Source organism: Diachasmimorpha longicaudata, chromosome 15 (genome assembly GCF_034640455.1).
Source record: "Diachasmimorpha longicaudata isolate KC_UGA_2023 chromosome 15, iyDiaLong2, whole genome shotgun sequence".
Lineage (NCBI taxonomy): Eukaryota > Metazoa > Arthropoda > Insecta > Hymenoptera > Braconidae > Diachasmimorpha > Diachasmimorpha longicaudata.
Window position 1 is genome coordinate 5,602,025 of NC_087239.1, and position 19,261 is coordinate 5,621,285.

General features: G+C 39.3%; 4 protein-coding genes across 6 annotated transcripts; 3 read left to right on the forward strand and 1 right to left on the reverse strand.

Annotated features, from left to right (window-relative positions):
• The first annotated feature begins 195 nt into the window (after positions 1-195).
• Positions 196-2,226, forward strand: LOC135169715 (S-methyl-5'-thioadenosine phosphorylase). The gene is made up of 5 exons (XM_064134952.1): positions 196-354; positions 926-1,086; positions 1,234-1,657; positions 1,806-2,015; positions 2,084-2,226. Exons 1-5 carry the CDS (start codon positions 334-336, stop codon positions 2,120-2,122), a joined length of 855 nt encoding a protein of 284 aa, XP_063991022.1. The 5' UTR covers positions 196-333; the 3' UTR covers positions 2,123-2,226.
• Vha44 (Vacuolar H[+] ATPase 44kD subunit) lies at positions 2,224-10,232 on the reverse strand. Of its 3 annotated transcripts, XM_064134949.1 has the most exons (7): positions 9,989-10,232; positions 8,924-9,245; positions 6,240-6,842; positions 4,423-4,609; positions 3,648-4,100; positions 3,451-3,589; positions 2,224-3,351 (listed from the first exon to the last, which is right to left on the reverse strand). In XM_064134949.1, the coding sequence occupies exons 2-7, from the start codon at positions 9,207-9,209 to the stop codon at positions 3,256-3,258; spliced, it is 1,764 nt and encodes a 587-aa protein (XP_063991019.1). In that variant the 5' UTR covers positions 9,210-9,245; positions 9,989-10,232; the 3' UTR covers positions 2,224-3,255. The 3 variants fall into 3 exon arrangements, with proteins under 3 accessions (XP_063991019.1, XP_063991017.1, XP_063991018.1); XM_064134947.1 differs by lacking the exon at positions 6,240-6,842 and having other exon boundaries at positions 9,989-10,211; XM_064134948.1 differs by lacking the exons at positions 6,240-6,842; positions 9,989-10,232 and adding an exon at positions 9,519-9,708.
• Positions 10,233-10,743: 511 nt separating this feature from the next.
• LOC135169708 (mannose-1-phosphate guanyltransferase alpha) lies at positions 10,744-13,702 on the forward strand. The gene is made up of 4 exons (XM_064134942.1): positions 10,744-11,089; positions 11,378-11,960; positions 12,275-12,551; positions 12,689-13,702. The coding sequence occupies exons 1-4, from the start codon at positions 11,050-11,052 to the stop codon at positions 13,052-13,054; spliced, it is 1,266 nt and encodes a 421-aa protein (XP_063991012.1). The 5' UTR covers positions 10,744-11,049; the 3' UTR covers positions 13,055-13,702.
• A 388-nt stretch (positions 13,703-14,090) lies between these two features.
• LOC135169698 (uncharacterized) lies at positions 14,091-18,695 on the forward strand. Its single transcript, XM_064134929.1, has 6 exons — positions 14,091-14,575; positions 14,832-16,125; positions 16,274-16,573; positions 16,731-17,239; positions 17,350-17,564; positions 17,775-18,695. Exons 2-6 carry the CDS (start codon positions 14,905-14,907, stop codon positions 18,032-18,034), a joined length of 2,505 nt encoding a protein of 834 aa, XP_063990999.1. The 5' UTR covers positions 14,091-14,575; positions 14,832-14,904; the 3' UTR covers positions 18,035-18,695.
• The last annotated feature ends 566 nt before the right edge of the window (positions 18,696-19,261 follow it).

Genomic DNA, 19,261 nt, shown 5'->3' on the forward strand with positions numbered 1-19,261 from the left:
ATAACAATAATTTTTTAAAGCAATCAATCAGTCCCATTTGCCATTAATTAATAGCTTGAATAACCCATTAGTTGACTATTAATTATCCCACAATTATTTATCTCGTTATCGTCAATGCAAAAGAGGAACCGGAAAAAGTAGGTTCGTACGTGTCCAACAGATGGCGCCAGCATCGTTGCGAAAATTCTAAACGCTCATTCAGGAGCATTAGCATCACATGATCAATTGTTAGTGAACTTTAGCCCACGATCCAGCTTTGAACATTGTTATCTCCTAGAGCCAAGGTGTTTAGACAATCAAGGAAACCTTGGACACCTCAGAATATCTCCAACAATGGGAAAATATCCGATTAAGGTAAGTCACTCCACCTTGACTCCTAGAATAAATCCACAATCGTTATTTCCTCACGTACCTGTTGATTGCACATCAGATCGAATGTTTTTGTTCCAAACGGGACGAACATTCGTGACTCTATTTCGATTTAGAAATTTTTCGTGGTTATGCACTGGTGAAGAGCATAACCACAAAGTCATCTGGGGTTGACCAACAATTGAATTCGACAATTGTTGAACAATATTTTACGGTAACTGCACGACCTTTTCCGGTAGCTTCGCTTGTCCCATTGTGTCATTCTGGAGGGCTCGATGAAATGATGATTTGTGAGATTTAATAACTGTGAATTACCTGGAGTGAAACTCATTATTTGATCATAGAAATGGCATTTCTGTTTAATCAATTTTTCGAGGGGTCACAGTCCATTCAAATTTGTTCACAAAAGATTTGAGCTGCAGGGCAAAGAAATTCTCAAATGGAAATTCAGCTACAAATTAGCAAATCCTCAATTCATCAACATTCCTCTCTCCTTACGCATCTCCAACGTGTCGTGACGTCGTTTTATTTCCAATTTATCTCTGTTCCCATGAAGATTGGAATAATCGGTGGATCAGGCCTGGAAGACCTCGCCAAGCGGGTCCTAACGGATCCCACCATAATAGAAAAAGACCAAGTTCAAAATGATTTTGGTGTTCCAAGTGACAAGATTTACCTTGGAAATATTTCAGGAGTGCCAGTGGCCTTGCTATCTAGGTAATCACTCCACTATTCTAATTGTCGTTCCTTCCACATGGAAGTGGATTTTTAAAATAATTTTCTTCATCCAATGAAAAATTTTATACGAGAATTTTCGAATAATGTAACTTTACCTTTCACTTCCGTTCTTCTACTGCTATCCAGACATGGACCCGGTCACAGAGTGAGTCCGACGACCGTCAATTACCGTGCGAATCTAGAAGCTTTGAAATCGCTGGGCTGCACGCATATCCTGGCGTCGACGGCCTGTGGATCTCTGTCCGAGTCAATCGGTCGTGGGCAGTTGGTCATCCCCGACAGCTTTATAGATCGCACCAATAGTCGAAAGGGAACGTTCTTCGATGGAACTTCGTCCAAGTACCCGGGGGTCTGTCACGTCCCGATGGAGCCAGCCTTCCACCCAGCCACCGCCGAGGCTCTAGCGCAGGCCGGAAAAGCCCTAGGGCAGTCAGTGAAGACAGGAGGAACGATTGTCTCCATCGAGGGGCCAAGATTCTCCTCCAAGGCGGAGAGCAAAGCCTGGCGGTTGTGGGGTGGTGACCTCATCAATATGACTACCTGCCCTGAGGTATGCAGTTGGTGAACTCCTCGTGGTAATGAGTGAAAGTAAATGAAGAAATAAATGGACCGGAAGTGTGTACTGTCCTCCAGAAATATTATCCTCTGAGGAACCATCAAAAGCTTCGATCAATTTAATCTGTATTTTTTATGGACAGGTGTGTCTAGCTAAAGAAGCTGGCCTTCTGTACGCAGCAGTTGCTATGGCGACGGACTATGATTGTTGGCGAGAGTCCGAGAAAAACGTTTGTGCAGCTGACGTAATGGAAGTTTTCCAACAAAATGTCTCCAAAGTGACGGAACTGATCGTTCGTGCTATTGAAATTATCAGGGACATGGAGTGGGATGAACATATCGATGATTTAAAGGTACGATTGATATTCTCTTCGACCTTTTAAATATCAACTGAAGAGCATTTCCTGTTATTTTATTTCAGAACTTGATCGAGAGTGGGAATGTCTCAGCAAAAGACTGAAATCACATCAACGAACGTTGATGTGATTTCACAACATAAAATTGCTACAATCATTTATTCCATCTTATCATCATTCCCAGAAATAAAAGAGATTTGCAATATAACGGAACGGAATATTTATTCATAGCTTTACAGTGTATCTCATAATCGATGTACAGTGATCTGAACAATCGCATAACCAATTTGTATCTACAATATACAAGTTCATCCTGGCGTTTTGTTAAAACCACATCGGTACCTTTGTCGTGATTTTATTCCGGAAGTGGAGCAGATCATCGCCGGCCCTTTTCACATATTATTTCAGAAGATAGAAAGGGTCGTTGGAAAAAATTCAGGAGTGTTATTGCCTGACACATTGAATATTTTCCTTTTATCTTAAAAAATCTTGGAAACTCTCCACGTTAAAAAAAAATACTGAATGATTCCTAGTACCTTACCACTCGTCAGAAATTTTCCAAAGATAATCACGATCTCCACGAGTGACAGGAAAAATCGAGGGGGGGAGGGGTCGGGAGATACGTTTCTAAGAGGAATTCAAGAGTTCAATTGCTGCCTCGGCCATTTTTTTCATGCCACGTAATACTAAATTCAAAACGCCATTTAAACAATTTTAACATTCATAAATCTTAGAATAGAACAGTTTCTCATTGAACTCAGTTAAAATGAGGAATTGAAAGAGGAATCGGGAGTTGGAATACATTGTAAAAATACCGATCAACCCAGGATCGGAATTGAAAACTAATTTTCGTTATATTTAGATTTTTTAGTCATTCCCAATAAATCTTTTGTGATAATTATTTACAATGGATTGTTCCTTTGACTATTTTCATTGCCTTATTGTTTGTCGTCCGAATTTGTGTGCTTATACCAACATGATTTAACGGAATAGTCTCTCATTAATCTATAATGGGAACTGGAAAATCAGGATAAGGGTTTGTTCTATCGTCGAAACTAAAGTGGAAATTGTTTTCATATGCAGTCCATTGGCAAATGACAATTATTGCTGTCACTCACCTGCCCCATGAAACTAGAATTCTTCTTGTGAACGGATGAATGGACAGGAGAAAATAGTAGCATGTTGGATGTGCGCCTAGAGGACGTTAATATTGACACGGTTTCCTCGTTCATTTTTTTTAAACTTTATTGTCAACCATATCGACGTTTATTTTGTAGTAGACGTAGGGGTAGTACTCGTTCTGACCGAAACCTAGACCCGGAATATCCATACTCTGAAAGTAAAATAGTAGAATCGAATAATAATAATCTAACAGTCAATTTATCTGATGAAATCAGTTGAAAAGAAATTTTTTATGTATTCGAGTGCTTACATCTTGATTACCACTTCCTGCTCCCGACGCCGACGAATCCAAGTGCGCGTACAATTGATTCAAAACATCCCGCAGCCTTTTGGTGCTTTTCTTATTCGGATGCAGTAGAATAGCTTGGAAATTGACCGGCAATCCATATCTACAAATTAAAAACCATTACTTCCTTGCACCGACCACAAATTAATTACAAGTAATACCTCAAAACCGATTCAACGAAAACTCGAAGAGCCTTCACGTGAATCCAGGCACAGAAGCACTCGCTGAAGTTGACCTTGAGCCAACGAACGAGTGGTCCAAACTGCTTCTTCTTATCAGTCACCAATTTGGTGATTTCGTTCTTCCCAGCAGCGAGCTCCTCCTCATTATACGTAAAATCACGAACGATGAATTTCTTCTCACGCGCGTGGTGCTTAAATTCCTCAGCAACTTTTTTAAAAAGCGTCACTGTGAACAGCCCATACTCGGAGTCCTGGGTTATCATTTGAGTACTTCGGGGGACTATCATGTCTGTGAGCTTCTCGTACACTGCGTGCCACTCTTGGATATTGGATTTTGGCACGATGACGAGCAATGTCGAGAGGTACTCACTGTCCAAAATAAAGTGCTCTTTCTTGACAAGATCAGCGAGGTTGCGAGTCAATAAACTTCCACTAGAAATAATTTAATAAAAATCAGTGGGGGTGTCAGGGATTTTGGGTGAAAAGCTTCGGAAATAAATTTTGAAAACTCCAAAGAGGGACAGAAAAACTTGAAAAGTCATTTTGCCTGAGAGCTTTTGCAAAGTGTAAATTATTTAATTAATAATATTTTGTATCGCAGTGTCTGGATCATTCAGACCTTTCAAGGAATATCTGGACATGATTGAAGAATTCTAATTAAAATTTTTCATAATTTTCTATTCCTCTTCGAAGCAGCAAATTTTTCTCTACTTCCGAAGCCTCTCAATGTCTAATAATTATAATTTATGATTACGTTTGCTTCTTCTCCAAGTTCTGAAGGCTTCCCTTGAGATTATTATACATCGTCGACTTGGTCTTCAAGTCGGAGTCAATCTGTCCAACTTGTTTGCTAATAATATCAGCGATATTCCTCAACGATTGCTTGATCGGATACTTAGCCATATCCCATTGAAAGCGGGTTATATACGTCGGCAAATCACCTGTTATAGTGGAGAAAATCATTGGAATAATTTTGACAAACCTTTCACCAAATGTTCACACCTTCATCAGACCTGACATCATTGTTCTTTCAAGAAGACTTTAAAAAAATAAATAAAAAAACATGCAAGGTGATGAAATTGTGACCCGTCGCCTTGTGTTAGTGCCAATTTAATGATTTGCACTGTGAATGCAGATTGAGATATCAATATTCTCATCAACACTAGCATTATCAGTCGATCTGTCATGATCGCGAATGTGAGTGAACCTTGCAAACAAATTTAGTAGGTCCATGCCAACTGCAGAACATTTGTTAAAAATTTAGATCCTAATTGTCATTAAAATTACTTAAATTTTGTATAGGATTTTAAGTATACTTAAATTTTGAATTTAAGCAACGTTATGTCTCAAGCCAAGCAGCACAACAGTTCAAAGCAAATATGGGTTTATTGATTATCAGGATAGGGGAACAGTAGAGCTTTCGAGAGTAATTGAATGAACTCGTTCCCCCTTTCACTCGCGATGAAAATTATCAATAAGATTGAAATTCTATCGTGCAAAACATTTACTGCACTTATCAAAGTTATTTTTTTCTCCAAGAATTTCATGCACTTAAAGGTAGCATTCCATCGGTCTCTAATGTTGCTCATCGAACAAACCCCTGTGTCTGTGCTGTTTCTGTTTATATATATATATATAATATGTATGAAATTTTAATTCTGGGTTTTCGCCAGGATTAGCCCCATGTATTCCTGTTGTTGTGTAAAATTGATCGAATGAAATAAAAAATTATCTCTACTCTGCAGAGTCCTACGACTGCGGGGAATATTTATAAATTGCAATAGCCACTGCTGAGGATTTTTCGATTCTTCATAATGAACTTCATGATTATCCGTCAATTACTTAACACGAAACGACACCCGAGCGATATCTAGTCTTTTTCGAGTTGACACATCGAAAAGAAAAACGGAAACAAATGGAAAATAGAGCAAAAAGCGTGAAGGACAATGTATCATCGAAGATGCATGGAGTAGTGCAGAGAGTGGGATTGAAAAATAATAAGACATGACGTTAAATAAAGATAAATCAATTGTATGAGCTGCTCGCTAATCTTCACAGTCGATTTCACCCATCGATTTGTGAAAATAAGTGAGGAAAACCATGAATACATCGGTAGGCAAAGCATCATGGAAGCCCACTGTAAAATTCCAATAAATGCTCGTGATTGCAATTAAACTAATGATTATGTTGTACTAATAATTCGTGTACGCTTCGGTGATTCAATGTCTGCCGCGCATTGATTATCATTTACCTCCCAAAATTTTCCAAATCCAGCAATTAAAAACCGACTAATGATACTGATCACGTCGCACTCACACCGAATTCGGACTTCACCAAAAATAATTATCAAAATATGACTGTCAACCTCTGTATTCAATAGTGGATAACAGGAGATCATTGACATTGAAGAGGAAGAGTGAAATGATGATTGTCTAGGAGTTAACGAGGATGACAGTAAAATGTCTGGATGTAATCGATATTTATGAATAAAAAGGAAAGGGGTGTGTGTATCCAATCGGTAATATTTTGATATAATTTTTTTTGTCTCGAGGCAGTTGGTGGGATGGGTACCTGGATTAGGCAGAATGCCACAATCGTCTTGCTCTTGTTCTTGATCTTCGCTATGCTCCTCATCATGACTGGTATCAGTGTCATCAGCATATGACTTGGAACTTGATGACGTTGTACGACGTAATTTACGAACTTTTCGATGACACTGTGAGCCACGTCGTCTTGTTTTATCCTCATCGCTACTGCAATGTGATGAAAAGGATTGGGACGGACTTGTGGGTGTTGGAGTTGGCGATGGTGATGATGGAGCAGAAGCAGCGCACCAATGTGTATGGTAACACGAATAAATCGATGATTCATTCTGTGTACGATTATCACCAGCTTGATTTATCGTTAATCTCCTATCGGCATTGGAGTTATGATTCTGGATATCGTGATGATTGTAATGACTGGAATGACTATGAAGGCTTTGGCTGTTATGACGTTCATGATGCTGACCTAAACTCGGTGCTGGCTCTCTGTCATTATTGTCCAGCTCCTTCCATGGCTTGTGTTGTTGCTGATCCTTCATGCTCTTGTGTGATGGTGTTACAGGGGTGTTTGGTGGGGTGTCCGGACCCCCCTCAAGGCTCGTGTTCTCACCGTCATCCACTGATGTTTGACCTAGCCATTATAACCCATTCCCAGAATCTTCTCCCGATGTTTTCTTACTCTAGTTCTTTTAATCTCATTTTTAATTTTTTCTTCAAATTCCAGTTAGTTGTATTGTTTTTTAAATTCATCCATTTTTCTCCTTGTATGAACTAAATTTCTTTTGCTTCCTATGCAAAAACGCCTAACGACAACGCCGACGATAACTCAACCAAAGATAATACAGTAAGAGAAGAACATCAATTTGAGAACATGAGTATTTAACTTTTGATAACTTTATTTCTATTCATCTGTACATCACTCAAATGATAAATAAAATAAAAACAACAATTTATGTACCAACAGTAACAATCACTCGTTATTTCTGAAGAAATCGTTAAATACTCTGTGGTGCTCAACAAAACGAAAGATCAAAAAATACTCTTGTGAAATGAAATGACAGAAAATATGATATTCACTAATCGAACCAGAAATAAATCAATAAAATAATCTCTTCACCTCTTCATGTTGATCATTTCAAATAAATAAACGAGCAAAAAGGCTGCAAATGAGAATTGTACGGTGCAACGCAAACAGCCAAAAGTACTCAAACGATAAATCAACATAAATTAACAAAAGTAACGAAATAAATGAAATCATCAAATTGAATCGAAAGGAAACCTTTAACAGTGGCTACTCCTAGCTTGGTGACCACAGTAACCCAAGCAACTCCTAGTTCCTTCCAACATTTCTTTATCTCGAATGATAGTTAACTATTCAGTTGCTCGTGTGGTCCTTTCATGTTTTGTCCAATAATTAAAATTATTTTTGCGGCTATTACGGAAGTATATCGCGGGCAGACATTTATTCACGCATTTGAGACAATTTTTGGATCAGATTATTTGGGCGGTGCGCGTGTTCGAGCATTTCATCAATGAAACAATAAGTAAGGTAGGGGGAGGAGGGTTAATGTGGTCGAAATAAAGAATAAATGAAGCAAGCGAAGCAACATTACAGATACAAATAATTGCCCTATCCCCTTTGATAAAGTGCATTTAGTAAGGAATTTGATTGATTAATGAGAATTATATTGTAAGAAGCTTTAACATTTTGCCTAGAGAAATAGTAAAAACTGTCACAGATAACGTCAGCGAATTCTATGTAAAGACACAGAATTTCAGTTTGAAATTTTAGGAGCTCAATTGCGAGTTGGGTTGTTAAATAATTTTTTAATCAGAAGAATCACTGCAAGATTTTAATGCAAACCCAATGAGTTATTTCCAATTAATAATGTTTCTTGAAAAAAAGTGAAATCCAATAAAATTTTCCAGCGAATTTGCAGAGTTTTTCTGTGAAATTTTTTCACACGTGTTATTATAAACTTACGTCAAATTTTTATGAGGCAATGGATCAATATAAATATTTTTTTAATGAATTTCCTACTCCATAAGCATACATAACGACAATACGATTTATCCGCGTATGCGTACACATCACAGATGTGATAAATTAACCCTCCGTAATTATTGTTATCAGCATACGCGGTAAATCAGACAGTAATATCTGTTCACAGGAAGTACGAGGAGAGGATTTTTAGGTTAGAGTACAGACGCTCTGCGTATGGAATTCATTCCTGTCTTTTTTTTAAAGGACAAATAAACGAAATAATCGTCAATAAATTAATCATGATGCTGAATAATTAATCTTGTGACAGGAACTACCCTTTATCAAAATAATAATCGAAAATGATCAATGAATTCCAAAGTTTGAGTGTGCTTGTATCGTGTTGTGTATAGTATTCATCTCAGTGACATTCCCTAATCACAGTGAATATTCAGTGATAAGTAGTTTTGATACGTCATACAAAAAAAAATGGTATTAATCAATCACCATCATTGAGAGAGTCTGGACGAATGTCTGTGAGTCTATCATTTTATTTCAAAGACGGGGGGTTAGTTTTTAATTGTGAAAATTCAGTAGAACTGAGGAATTATTTTGCTGCATTCCAGACTCCCACATGCATCAGTTGAATACTATAACTATACAATCAGGAATAGTAAGGAGAACGAATGTAAAATCATGAAGAAAGTTGAATTTTTAGGTGGATTACTCACTATTATTGGCCATCAAATTCTCATGGAGTTTGTCTCTCTGATCCTCGAGGACTTCTCCGAGGTAGGCAGCGACCTTGCGAGTCACTTGTTCGACAAATGCATCGAGTTTACCGAGGTCATCGGACAGACCTACCAGCTGATCCAGGGTACCGACTTTCAAGTCTGGTATGTGAAATTTGTAGTTTAGTGATAAGGAATTTTGTTTCGATGTGAGATTGTTCATCGTCTCCCATGTTTGTTGACACGTTTTGTCACCCGGGGCTGATATCAACCAGTATTCCGTCATCTCGAGGGGAGCTTTATGACTGAGGTTCAGTCAAATCTGGAAAGAATGCAAAGGTTCAATTATATGACAGGTCCTCAACAGATTGACTTCCCTTCAAATTAGAATAAAAACTTTAATGAGAAAATGACATCGAATTTGTATTGATTCTAACAATTTTTTGGCAACTTCTGAATAAATTTATGGAGCTCCTGAAAGCTCCTAAATCAAAAAATAAAATTGCAAAGTCAAAAACAATTTCAATTTCTACAATTGTTTAACGCAATCTAGTGGGGGCGTGGCAAATAGATGTCTCTCTTGAATAATTATTACGTAATAAGGCGCGCTTTTCACGTGACCCACGTTAAGATCACAACCAGTCAACCATACGAATCTATCCGTCAACTTTCCGAGTAAAATTTCCCGATAAGATGGACCCAAAAGCCATTCACGAGTTGAGTATCACAATGACCAACTAGACACATCATTTTCGCGGAATAAAAATCGTAGCTCGACGAAGAGGCGACGCCGAGAGGCGCCTGACGTCTGTGGTGCCGTAGTCGCCCTCACGACTACACCAGTCAAAATCAATAGTCGTCCAATGGAAAAGGCGATGAGACTCTGACAAGAAAATCAATATCAACTGGAGTTTCACGCACTTTCCAGGACTCAAGAAAAAATTATAAATCCATTTCTGAGACTGTTCGATCGTCTTGGAAGTGCTACTCCGATAATTACCGCCTCATTATTTATTCAAATAGATATGTCTGAGTGAACGATAGCTTTTATAACTTGATAAGTACCTTTCTGTGATGAACTGCTCGGTTGGAGATGGCAAATTGGACGACTCAGCAAACTCGGTCTCGAGGAAAATTCGGTTTTTCACGTTAATCGAACCACTGGGATCGTCTACTCGTTTTTCGTTGAAACCATTGTTCCTCACGTGATGGAGTGCTACTTTGCGTTGCTCTGTGTCCCACCCGATGCGACAACTAAGCAGGGAAACAGCTGACTGCCACACCAACACTGCTACCAACATTTCAGGGAGGGATCATGGGTAACGGAAAGCAGAAACTAATAAAACGTTTCGAAGTTAGAAAAAATCGGTACAATTGTCCTACAAACGAAAGAATTGGTTCAATTTGCGAAAAGAAATTAGCGATTAGCTATCTAAACACGATTTATTTTATCACCAACAGTCGCTAGAATCGACTTTGGGTCCGGAAGTTAGACCCCCAGTGGCAACACAGAAAAGTTCTTTACGGACCGGGTAAGGGCGGGAAATTTTGAATAATTTGACATTAAAAATTGACATTCATTTTTTTTTGTGCAATAGAGCCTAAAATTATAAATAAAACTCAATGAAAAAAATACAGTATTTGCCCTTTGTACGGGACTGAAAAAGTTTCGTTAACCTCTCATTTATTTTTAAATAAATAATTGAACATCCAACAAAGCGACCTCTGTCTTTCTCATCCCCCACTAATAAGTGATTAGAAAAAATCAATTACCTGAATTTACAAATGATTTTCTATCGACCTGGAGTGAAACTATATATCAATGTTTACTAAACTGTCAGCCAGCCTCCAGTTGGATTTTTACTTATTTATTTAAAAATGAAGGGGAGTCAAACGAAACATTTCAATCCCAGTCCAAACGGGTACAAAACTCGTACAAATGATAGAATCAGTTCATTTTGGGAAAAGCAATCACCTGTCGGCTGTCTCTATACAACTGGTGGGGTTGTGTGAGCTGTTTGTTTGGAAGACACGTACGTGGCCGGGTGGGTCTGATTGTTATCAATTAAGAATCAGTGATCAGAGGTCAGTTTTTGGGACAGCTGGGATTTACTGAGGATCTGAGAATGCTGAAGGCTGTTATTTTGATTGGGGGACCTTTGAAAGGTGAGGACTGACAGACAACCTTGATGTTTATAATATTCGTTCAATACTCCCTGGATAAGATGGAAATTAACATTTTTAATATTGGAATTATCATTTTGGAGTCTTGTTCCAACAATACCATAGTTGTTCTGGGTTTTTATATTCCCAATTCCCTAGGATTTCTATGGAATCGATCAGTCGAGGGGGAGTTCGATTTTTGAGTGGCGAATCTCTTGTACTTGACAGAAAAATCTATTCCAATCCTCATCCGAAAGAGTCGAATGAAATTAACAATTAATTGATGATTAGGGACACGATTTCGTCCACTGTCGCTGGACATTCCGAAGCCCCTCTTCCCCATCGCGGGTCGTCCAATGATCCAGCATCACATCGAAGCCTGTGTAAAGCTGAAAAACCTCACAGAAATCCTGATAATCGGCTCTTACAATGCCAGCGAACTCCAGAATTTTGTTCAGCAGATGATGGATAGTTACGGAATAAGCATACGTTATCTCCAAGAATTCACAGCCCTCGGTACTGCCGGGGGAATGTATCACTTCAGGGATCAGATAAGGGCCGGTGGTCCCGAGGCATTCTTCATAATGAATGGTGACGTTTGTGCGGACTTTCCACTGGAGGATATGGTGGATATGCACACTAACAATTCAGCTGTACTGAGTGTTATGGCGACCGAGGCAACCAGACAACAGTCACTGAATTATGGTTGCATAGTTACCAGTAAAGAGGACTGCAGACAAGTTGTTCATTACGTGGAGAAACCTTCAACGTTTGTCTCGACACTCATCAATTGTGGAGTTTATCTAGCTTCTCTGGATATTTTTCAGTTTATGGCGGATGTTTTTTATGCCAGACATAAGCAGGATAAATCAATGTACGTAGTAAGTAAATAACGAGAAACATGAGACTGTTTTGACGATATAAAAATTCTATACACAATTCCCACGTGATAAAATCTCATAAAGTCCTGCTAGATTTGATCTCATGGGTACTATTTTTTGAGGATAGATATAGAATTAATGGATTTTTCAATTGTTCGAACAGAAAAGTCTTGTAACTTTTACGAAAACTGAGGAAAACACACCGTAGTCATCAGATAAAACTTTTAATTTGCTATTTTAAACCATTTCATCATCACCAGCAACCGGAATTAATTATTCCTGTGAAAATAATTCATTTATTGTCCAGGCAAGTTAATGGAAATGGACGAGATCCTGCCTACATTTCCCTGGAACAAGACCTCCTCACTCGACTATCAGAAACTGGAAAGCTCAGTGCCTTGCAGACGTCGAATTGGTGGTCGCAGGTTAAAACAGCTGGTGCAGCTATCTACGCAAATCGTCATTATCTGGCGCTATACCGATCAAAGGCGCCAGAACGTTTAGTATCACCAGCGAGTGAGAAATGTCATATAATAGGAGATGTTTTTGTTCATCCCAGTGCTGTTGTTGATCCAGCTGCCACGGTAATCACTACCACATAATTGATAGAATTTGTAGACTCAATTTCGCGATGAAAAAGTTCACTCAGGGCTCTCATTACATTCGTTTCATTCCCATAATTATTTTTTCAAATATGTCAATATCTCTCCTGTGATTTCAGTTGGGCCCCAACGTAAGCATCGGACCAAACGCTAGGCTGGGAGCTGGTGTGAGAATACGTGAATCCATTGTCCTCGAAAATTCACAGATCCAATCTCACTCGATGGTACTACACAGCATAATAGGACGTGGTAGTATTGTCGGGGAATGGGCGAGGGTTGAGGGTACTCCATGCGATCCAAATCCCGATAAACCATTTGCAAAAATGGAAAATCCTCCATTGTTCAATATCAATGGAAAACTTAATCCATCAATTTCAATATTGGGCACGAGTGTAACACTCGCTGCTGAGAGAATTCTCCTGAATTCAATCGTGCTGCCGCATAAACAATTGACCAGAGATTTTAAAAATGAAATTATTCTCTAAGAGTCTAGTAGAATTGTTCTTCCTCAAAATTATTCCGGCATAATTAACGGAAAATAAATCGTTTTGTAAATATTTGTTTCCTTGGAATGGGGAAGAAAAGAGAATTTTTTACCGAAACATTCGCACAAAGTTTGTATTATGTACGAATAATTTTACAATGAATTTTAAACATAATAATATATGATATACATTGGATAGTTTATAATTTATAAAACTATTTGTGTAGTAATCCTTTAAGGGAAAGAATGGGACGAGGGACGTTTGATCTAGCAGTCGTTCAATGACTTTGGCGTATAAATTATATTGGCACACAATAATTTAATAAAAAACCTAGTCATTAATGATCAGCATAAATGTTGTGGTATGAAAAAGTGAACGACTTCCCCTCCAGATTATCATGCAACTGATAAAACCAATTAAAAAGCTGAGAATGCCAACTGGAATGTTTGTAAATAAATTTTTCAATTGAATAAAAATTCAATTGGAACAAAAACCTTTTCGAATGACTTTTACATAAAATTTACTATCGTCTCCATAACTAGGCAATTGATGTGATTAATTTATTGGCTGATGATGATACCTAAGCAATAATAAAAACTGGAAAATTGATAATAAAGCGAGAAACCCGAAAGGGAAAACGAAAAGCAATTTCAAGTGATTTTTTCTCCCCTAACCATCGAAGTAAATATTAATCATCAGGAGGTGACCAATGACTTGGACAAATATATAAACAAATTGAGAAAATATCCAAGTGTTCCATAAATCGATATATACTTAAAGAAAACTCTAGATATTCTCAAAAATTTTGCTATTCCATTTTTTCTCATTCTCTCCGGATGACGTCGCCTTCATGAAAAAAATCCCCGGACGAATCGACATTGAGGGCATCGCCTGGGAATTCGCGGAATAATTCACGAAGGATTCTTCACCGAATAATCGTCCTAAATTCCGCTCGAGGGAAATTTTCGTGGGGGTGGATGCGTTTACCAAATTCCTCAAGGGTGGCGCTGTTATATTATGCTTGGTCCACGTCCTTTGGCGCAGAGAAAATCATCGTACCCTGGTACCAACACTCCAACTGTCGAGAGATTACCCCAGGTCCCCCAGTACCTACCATTCTCCCACCATCGAATCACCTCTCGTCTCTCGTCAGGCGCAGTCCTGGGGCTGTAGCTGCAGCCACGCTGCTACCAACGTGCGCGTGTCCTGCACGTATGTGTGTGTGACTTTTTAATAAAATAGTTTAGTCGTGTCAACAGGTACTACGCGATGATCTCCAGTATTCCCAATATTTCGCCGATAAATCTTGTCGTGTGAGAGGACGAAGACGACTTTGGTGATGATTATTATGATGTGCTGTGACTGGTATTGCTGAAATTTACGTGACAGTATTGGTGGAGTATTGCGTGATCTCTCTAGTGCATTCTTGAAATTCCGGAATTGGTCCAGCTTGATCAGTGCTACATTCAGATTAACGGTGGCACTTCCATAAACACTCGTCAATGACACGCCAAGAATGTGGTGAATATCTCGTAGGATTTTCCATTATTTTTTAGGTCGAGTTGTTGATGGAGTCATTGAACTCTCAAGGTTTTTCATTCTTCGTACATTATATATTTTAATTTTTTTATTTTCCCTCAATGATTGGATTTGATTATTTCAATTATTCAGATTTTTTTAATAGCCCTATTACCTCTGTTTCGAGTGCTGCACAATTTTTACACTAAATTCTATTCCCTCTAATCAACCAATAATTCCAAGGAATAATTATTTTCAGAAAACGGTTTATCAACAAAAAATGCCACTGTAACCACACCCTGGATGATTCAAATGGGCAGCAGAGGCCCATTATGGCCCACTTCGAGCAACCACTCCATCAGCACGAATTTCTACCCCTGTGCGATGTACTATTCAACATAATATCCCTAGCGTCTTACTTCTGTGATGTTGTTTTCGATTTGGCGATGGGGTACGCTTTAGCGAATCATCCGACAGCTCCGCCAATATTTTTTCCCCTGAGCATTGGATTCGTGGTTGGATCGTTGATAATTTCCCAAATCATAAGCATGAGGTGGTACTTGTGGGGTGCCCGTGGGAAACTGGCCATCCACGTCGCCTCCGACGACTCGACCTCATGCAAGAAGAAATTAAATTGGGCTGTGTGGTGTGTTATCGTTCTTCATACCACACAGATCGGAGTCTTGTGGAGATACTTTAAATTATTTATTCCTGTCAATTTGACATTTGTTAAACATGAGGTCCGAGAGCTGTGCGTTCTCCGATTGATTCACGCATTTTGCGAGGCAGCTCCAATGCTCCTCCTCCAACTGTACCTCCTCTCAATAGGAATCGGTAACAACGTGGTGAAGGAAGGAAGATCCGAACTAGAGTCAGAGACCTGGGATGCCAGTAAATTGGGTGAACTAACTGCTGTCTCCGCAGGTTTATCCCTGTGGAGTGTTTGTTGGGCAGTGGCAAGTTTCAGTAAAGGTGCTGCAAGGCTCAGGAACTTGGAGCGCCTAGTGCTCACCTGGCTGGGAGTGCTGGCCCAGCTAGCATGGCGACTGGGGACAGTCAGTGCTAGAGTGGGAGCCCTGGTTGTCTATGCCTCCCTGTACGGAGGTCAATGGCTGCTGATTGTAATGGCTCTCCACTGGCTGTCGATGCTCATGTGGCTGTTGCTGACCCCCGATGGCCTCTTCCACGGTGGTGAACGTCTCTCCTTCAGCAGGAAGGCCTTCCTTGCATCGCTTTTAGCCTTCGTCTACGTATTCGCATACGTCAATCTCCATGAGACCAATCATCGACAGAAAATGCTCATATTCTACACTGTTATGTTCCTGGAGAATAGTCTGCTGATCGGTGTGTGGGCAGTGGGGATAAATGAAAATCACTTCAGGCTTCCCAATCAACCGAAACCGGCGATTCTGGTTTTAATTCTGATCGCATTGTTCTTTGGGGGATTGTGTTTCATGGCCCTGTACTACCGATTTTTTCATGTCAGGAGATTGAGGTATGAGGCAGGGGGAAGGATGAGTGGAAATAGTGCTGCTACAACTCTCTCCAGTCATGTAAGTTTGAAAATTTCATTTATTTGATTTAATTAATTAAGGGAGCTGAAGGGGAGGGGACAGACGGTCACTTTTCCTTGAACTTTTCAGGCAGATGTCCATATCAATAAGACAATAATTGGTGAATACGTGAACAATTAAATTTCAGGGCAATAATGAAGAGAAACGAATGGATTATTATGACACGAAGAAATTATCAAACGGTTTGAACATCAGCATGCAAAAGGTGAAGTTGAGTAACAACGGAATACCTGGAGTGTTCAACTGTCGCTTTGCCAACCCCGCTGTCTCCAATCTCAACCGAAAGAAGAAGAAACCAACGACGTTTGTACCGCCCCCACCACCACCCCAGGCACTAGGTGACACGAAACAGTGGAATAATAGTAAAACGAATACCAAACAATTGATTCCATTTTGGAAGCGACCGCTGTCGATCGCCGATAATTACGTGAGTGCATCTTGCTACATTAGGAGTTGTCATTCCAATCATTAGATTATTTATTTATTAGAATTCAAATGGAAATCGGGAAATTCCGAATGATTATCTAGAGTATTTGTTAAGCCTCGTCAATATCAAGCTGATGGTATTATCTCCCCCTCACCAGGAAGACGATCAGAATGACAAGAAGACCGATGTAGATCGTCCAGTGGGCTCATTAAACATCAACTTAATTCGTGAAAAATTGCGAGAGAAGAAGCAGCAACAGTTACGTGAATTACGCGCTATTCAGGAGGAAATAAGAGAGGGTAAATTGGTGCCACCTCCATCGGCATCAGCTACGTCACTCTCCTCCTCAATTTCGGCGGCTAATCAACAACCCCCGCCGAGTGCAAAATTACACACATCTCCAAATTCAACTGTATGTCAGGTGTCTGCGTCGTCGTCTCCGATGCGTGATGCTGGGAATGGGGCACCTTCATGGCCACCGATTAAAATGCATTGTTTATTACCCCCACCGCCGTCTTCCTCGTTTCATCCTGTTACACATGGGTCTAATATTTGGAAGGACCTGGAACAGCGGGAGAGACACGATACTTCGGAAATTTTACTGGCTCCGAGGTGTTTACCACTGGCTTCGGGACATCATTATCCTCATTGGACTCCTGAGCAGAGGTTGATTTTTTACAGATAATTTGCGGATGAACTTTTATGGTTCATGAAGTGATGGAATGTGCAAGATTTTTTTTTTTCATTGCCTTTTACCGTAATATGTCTGATTCTAGTCAAAATGGGGAGGACGATAGTTCTAAAGGTGAGCAAGAGGCTGGAGAAGAGGTGAGTGACATGGAGGGTAGTCAAGATTCCCTTCCGAAAAGCCATACGCTTCCACGAGAATTCAAATACAACAACGAAACTAATCAAGTTCGAGAGCGGCGGGTTTACGCGAATCGGCCGTATTCTTCGAGGTTTTTACAGCCTTCGAATAACAGTTCTGATGGTGAGTTTTTTCAATTATTTGACCATCTAATTTCCCCTGAATTCCTTTACTTATTCAATAGTTTTTGGTCTTTTTAAGCCAAGAACTAATGAAATTTTGTTTAGCAATCCACTAGTTTTTTTAATCTATCAGACGTTTCTATATATTTTCATTTATATTTTTTTTGTCCAAATCGAATATTTGTAAATGCCCCATTGGTACGATGTCTAGGTGACGTCGACAGTGCCGATAATGACGAAGAAACAGATTCAGAGCTCCAGGGGGATGTGAGAAATCTCCATGCCCTCGGCCACGAGAACGACGTGCAAAGGCGATTTGCATTCGAAACCGAAGAAACCATTGATCATGGTAATCACGCGGCCAATGGTGTACTCACGTCCATGGGAACTCTCTGTTATTTAAATAATTCGTATGCCTCCAGGATGAACCAAATGCTCAAAGTTAAAGTCAAGCATGAGACTAAATTGTGAGAGGGCAGCTCGAATATTTTCGCAAAAACAGGATTATTTTTAGTGTTTAATACGTGCGAGAAAAATGCATACGAAAATATTTCCAATTCGGAGAAAAATTCTATGGAAAATACTAGGAGCAATTCATTTTTAATCAATAATTAATCATTTTCAGTTGGATAATTTTCTCACGATTTGGATACATTTTTTATGCAGTTTTTTATACGTAAAATTAAGGAGATTTAACAAGACTGGTTGACAAGAAGAGAGCAACAATTTCCTCGACAAAATAGAACATTGAATTCCGTCCAAAATGTGTATCACTAATAATACATGTGGGAAGAGGTCACAGCTGGGGTATTTTAGACCACTTTTTGACTGAGATGTAGCGTTCATCATACTTTTATTAGAGTAATCAAGCAGTGTACAAATCGTCAGCACATGGTGTGCAGAAACACAATTGAAGTCGAATCCGAAGGAACAAAAATTAGTAAATCTCAAATACTTCGATTCCCATAACTCTGTCTGTAATCTAGAATCGTACTTGGATATTTCAAATCGCCAGATATTTAGGAAAAGTGCCTATTGTTTTTATATATATTCTTTTATACTATTTGTAAATAAAAATGCCTTGTGCTGAATTTACAATGGCGAAATAAAACTGCGAGAAATGCGATTGTTACCGATTATTTTTCACTGACCCCTCGATGATTAATTTACCTCCATTATCAACCAGCAATGGAAATGTAAAATCATTGAGATATCATTCAATTCTCCTCATTCATATCCTCAAGAAGTAAAATGTTTTACCCACTTGTCCACGTAAAAAATTGTTTATTTATCCCCAAGAACTGCAGAAAAAGCGACTCGGGTCACTAATCGAAGATGGCCAACTTCATGGAGATAATCGACTACGTCATAATCGATCATTTGACAATCGATAATCGATTAGTGATGAAGCAAAGACAAAACTGGTATCAAACCTAACTTTTAACTAGCGCCTTGGTAGCGCTAGTTAAAAAAATGGAAACGTAAATAAAAACTTTCTCAGGAGTAATTCGAACAACTGAATTCCCAATTTTGAAACATCGTTCATTCAATTCAAACAGGAGATTCGTCTGTCCTCAGTGAAACCCATCCAGACCTCGCTGTAGCCGTCCACCACGCATGAGTTGGACGAAGAGGGGGTAATGACGTAGTGGGAAAGAATTGAGAGGGGAGTCAAAGGCTCAGACACCGTGTGGCCGA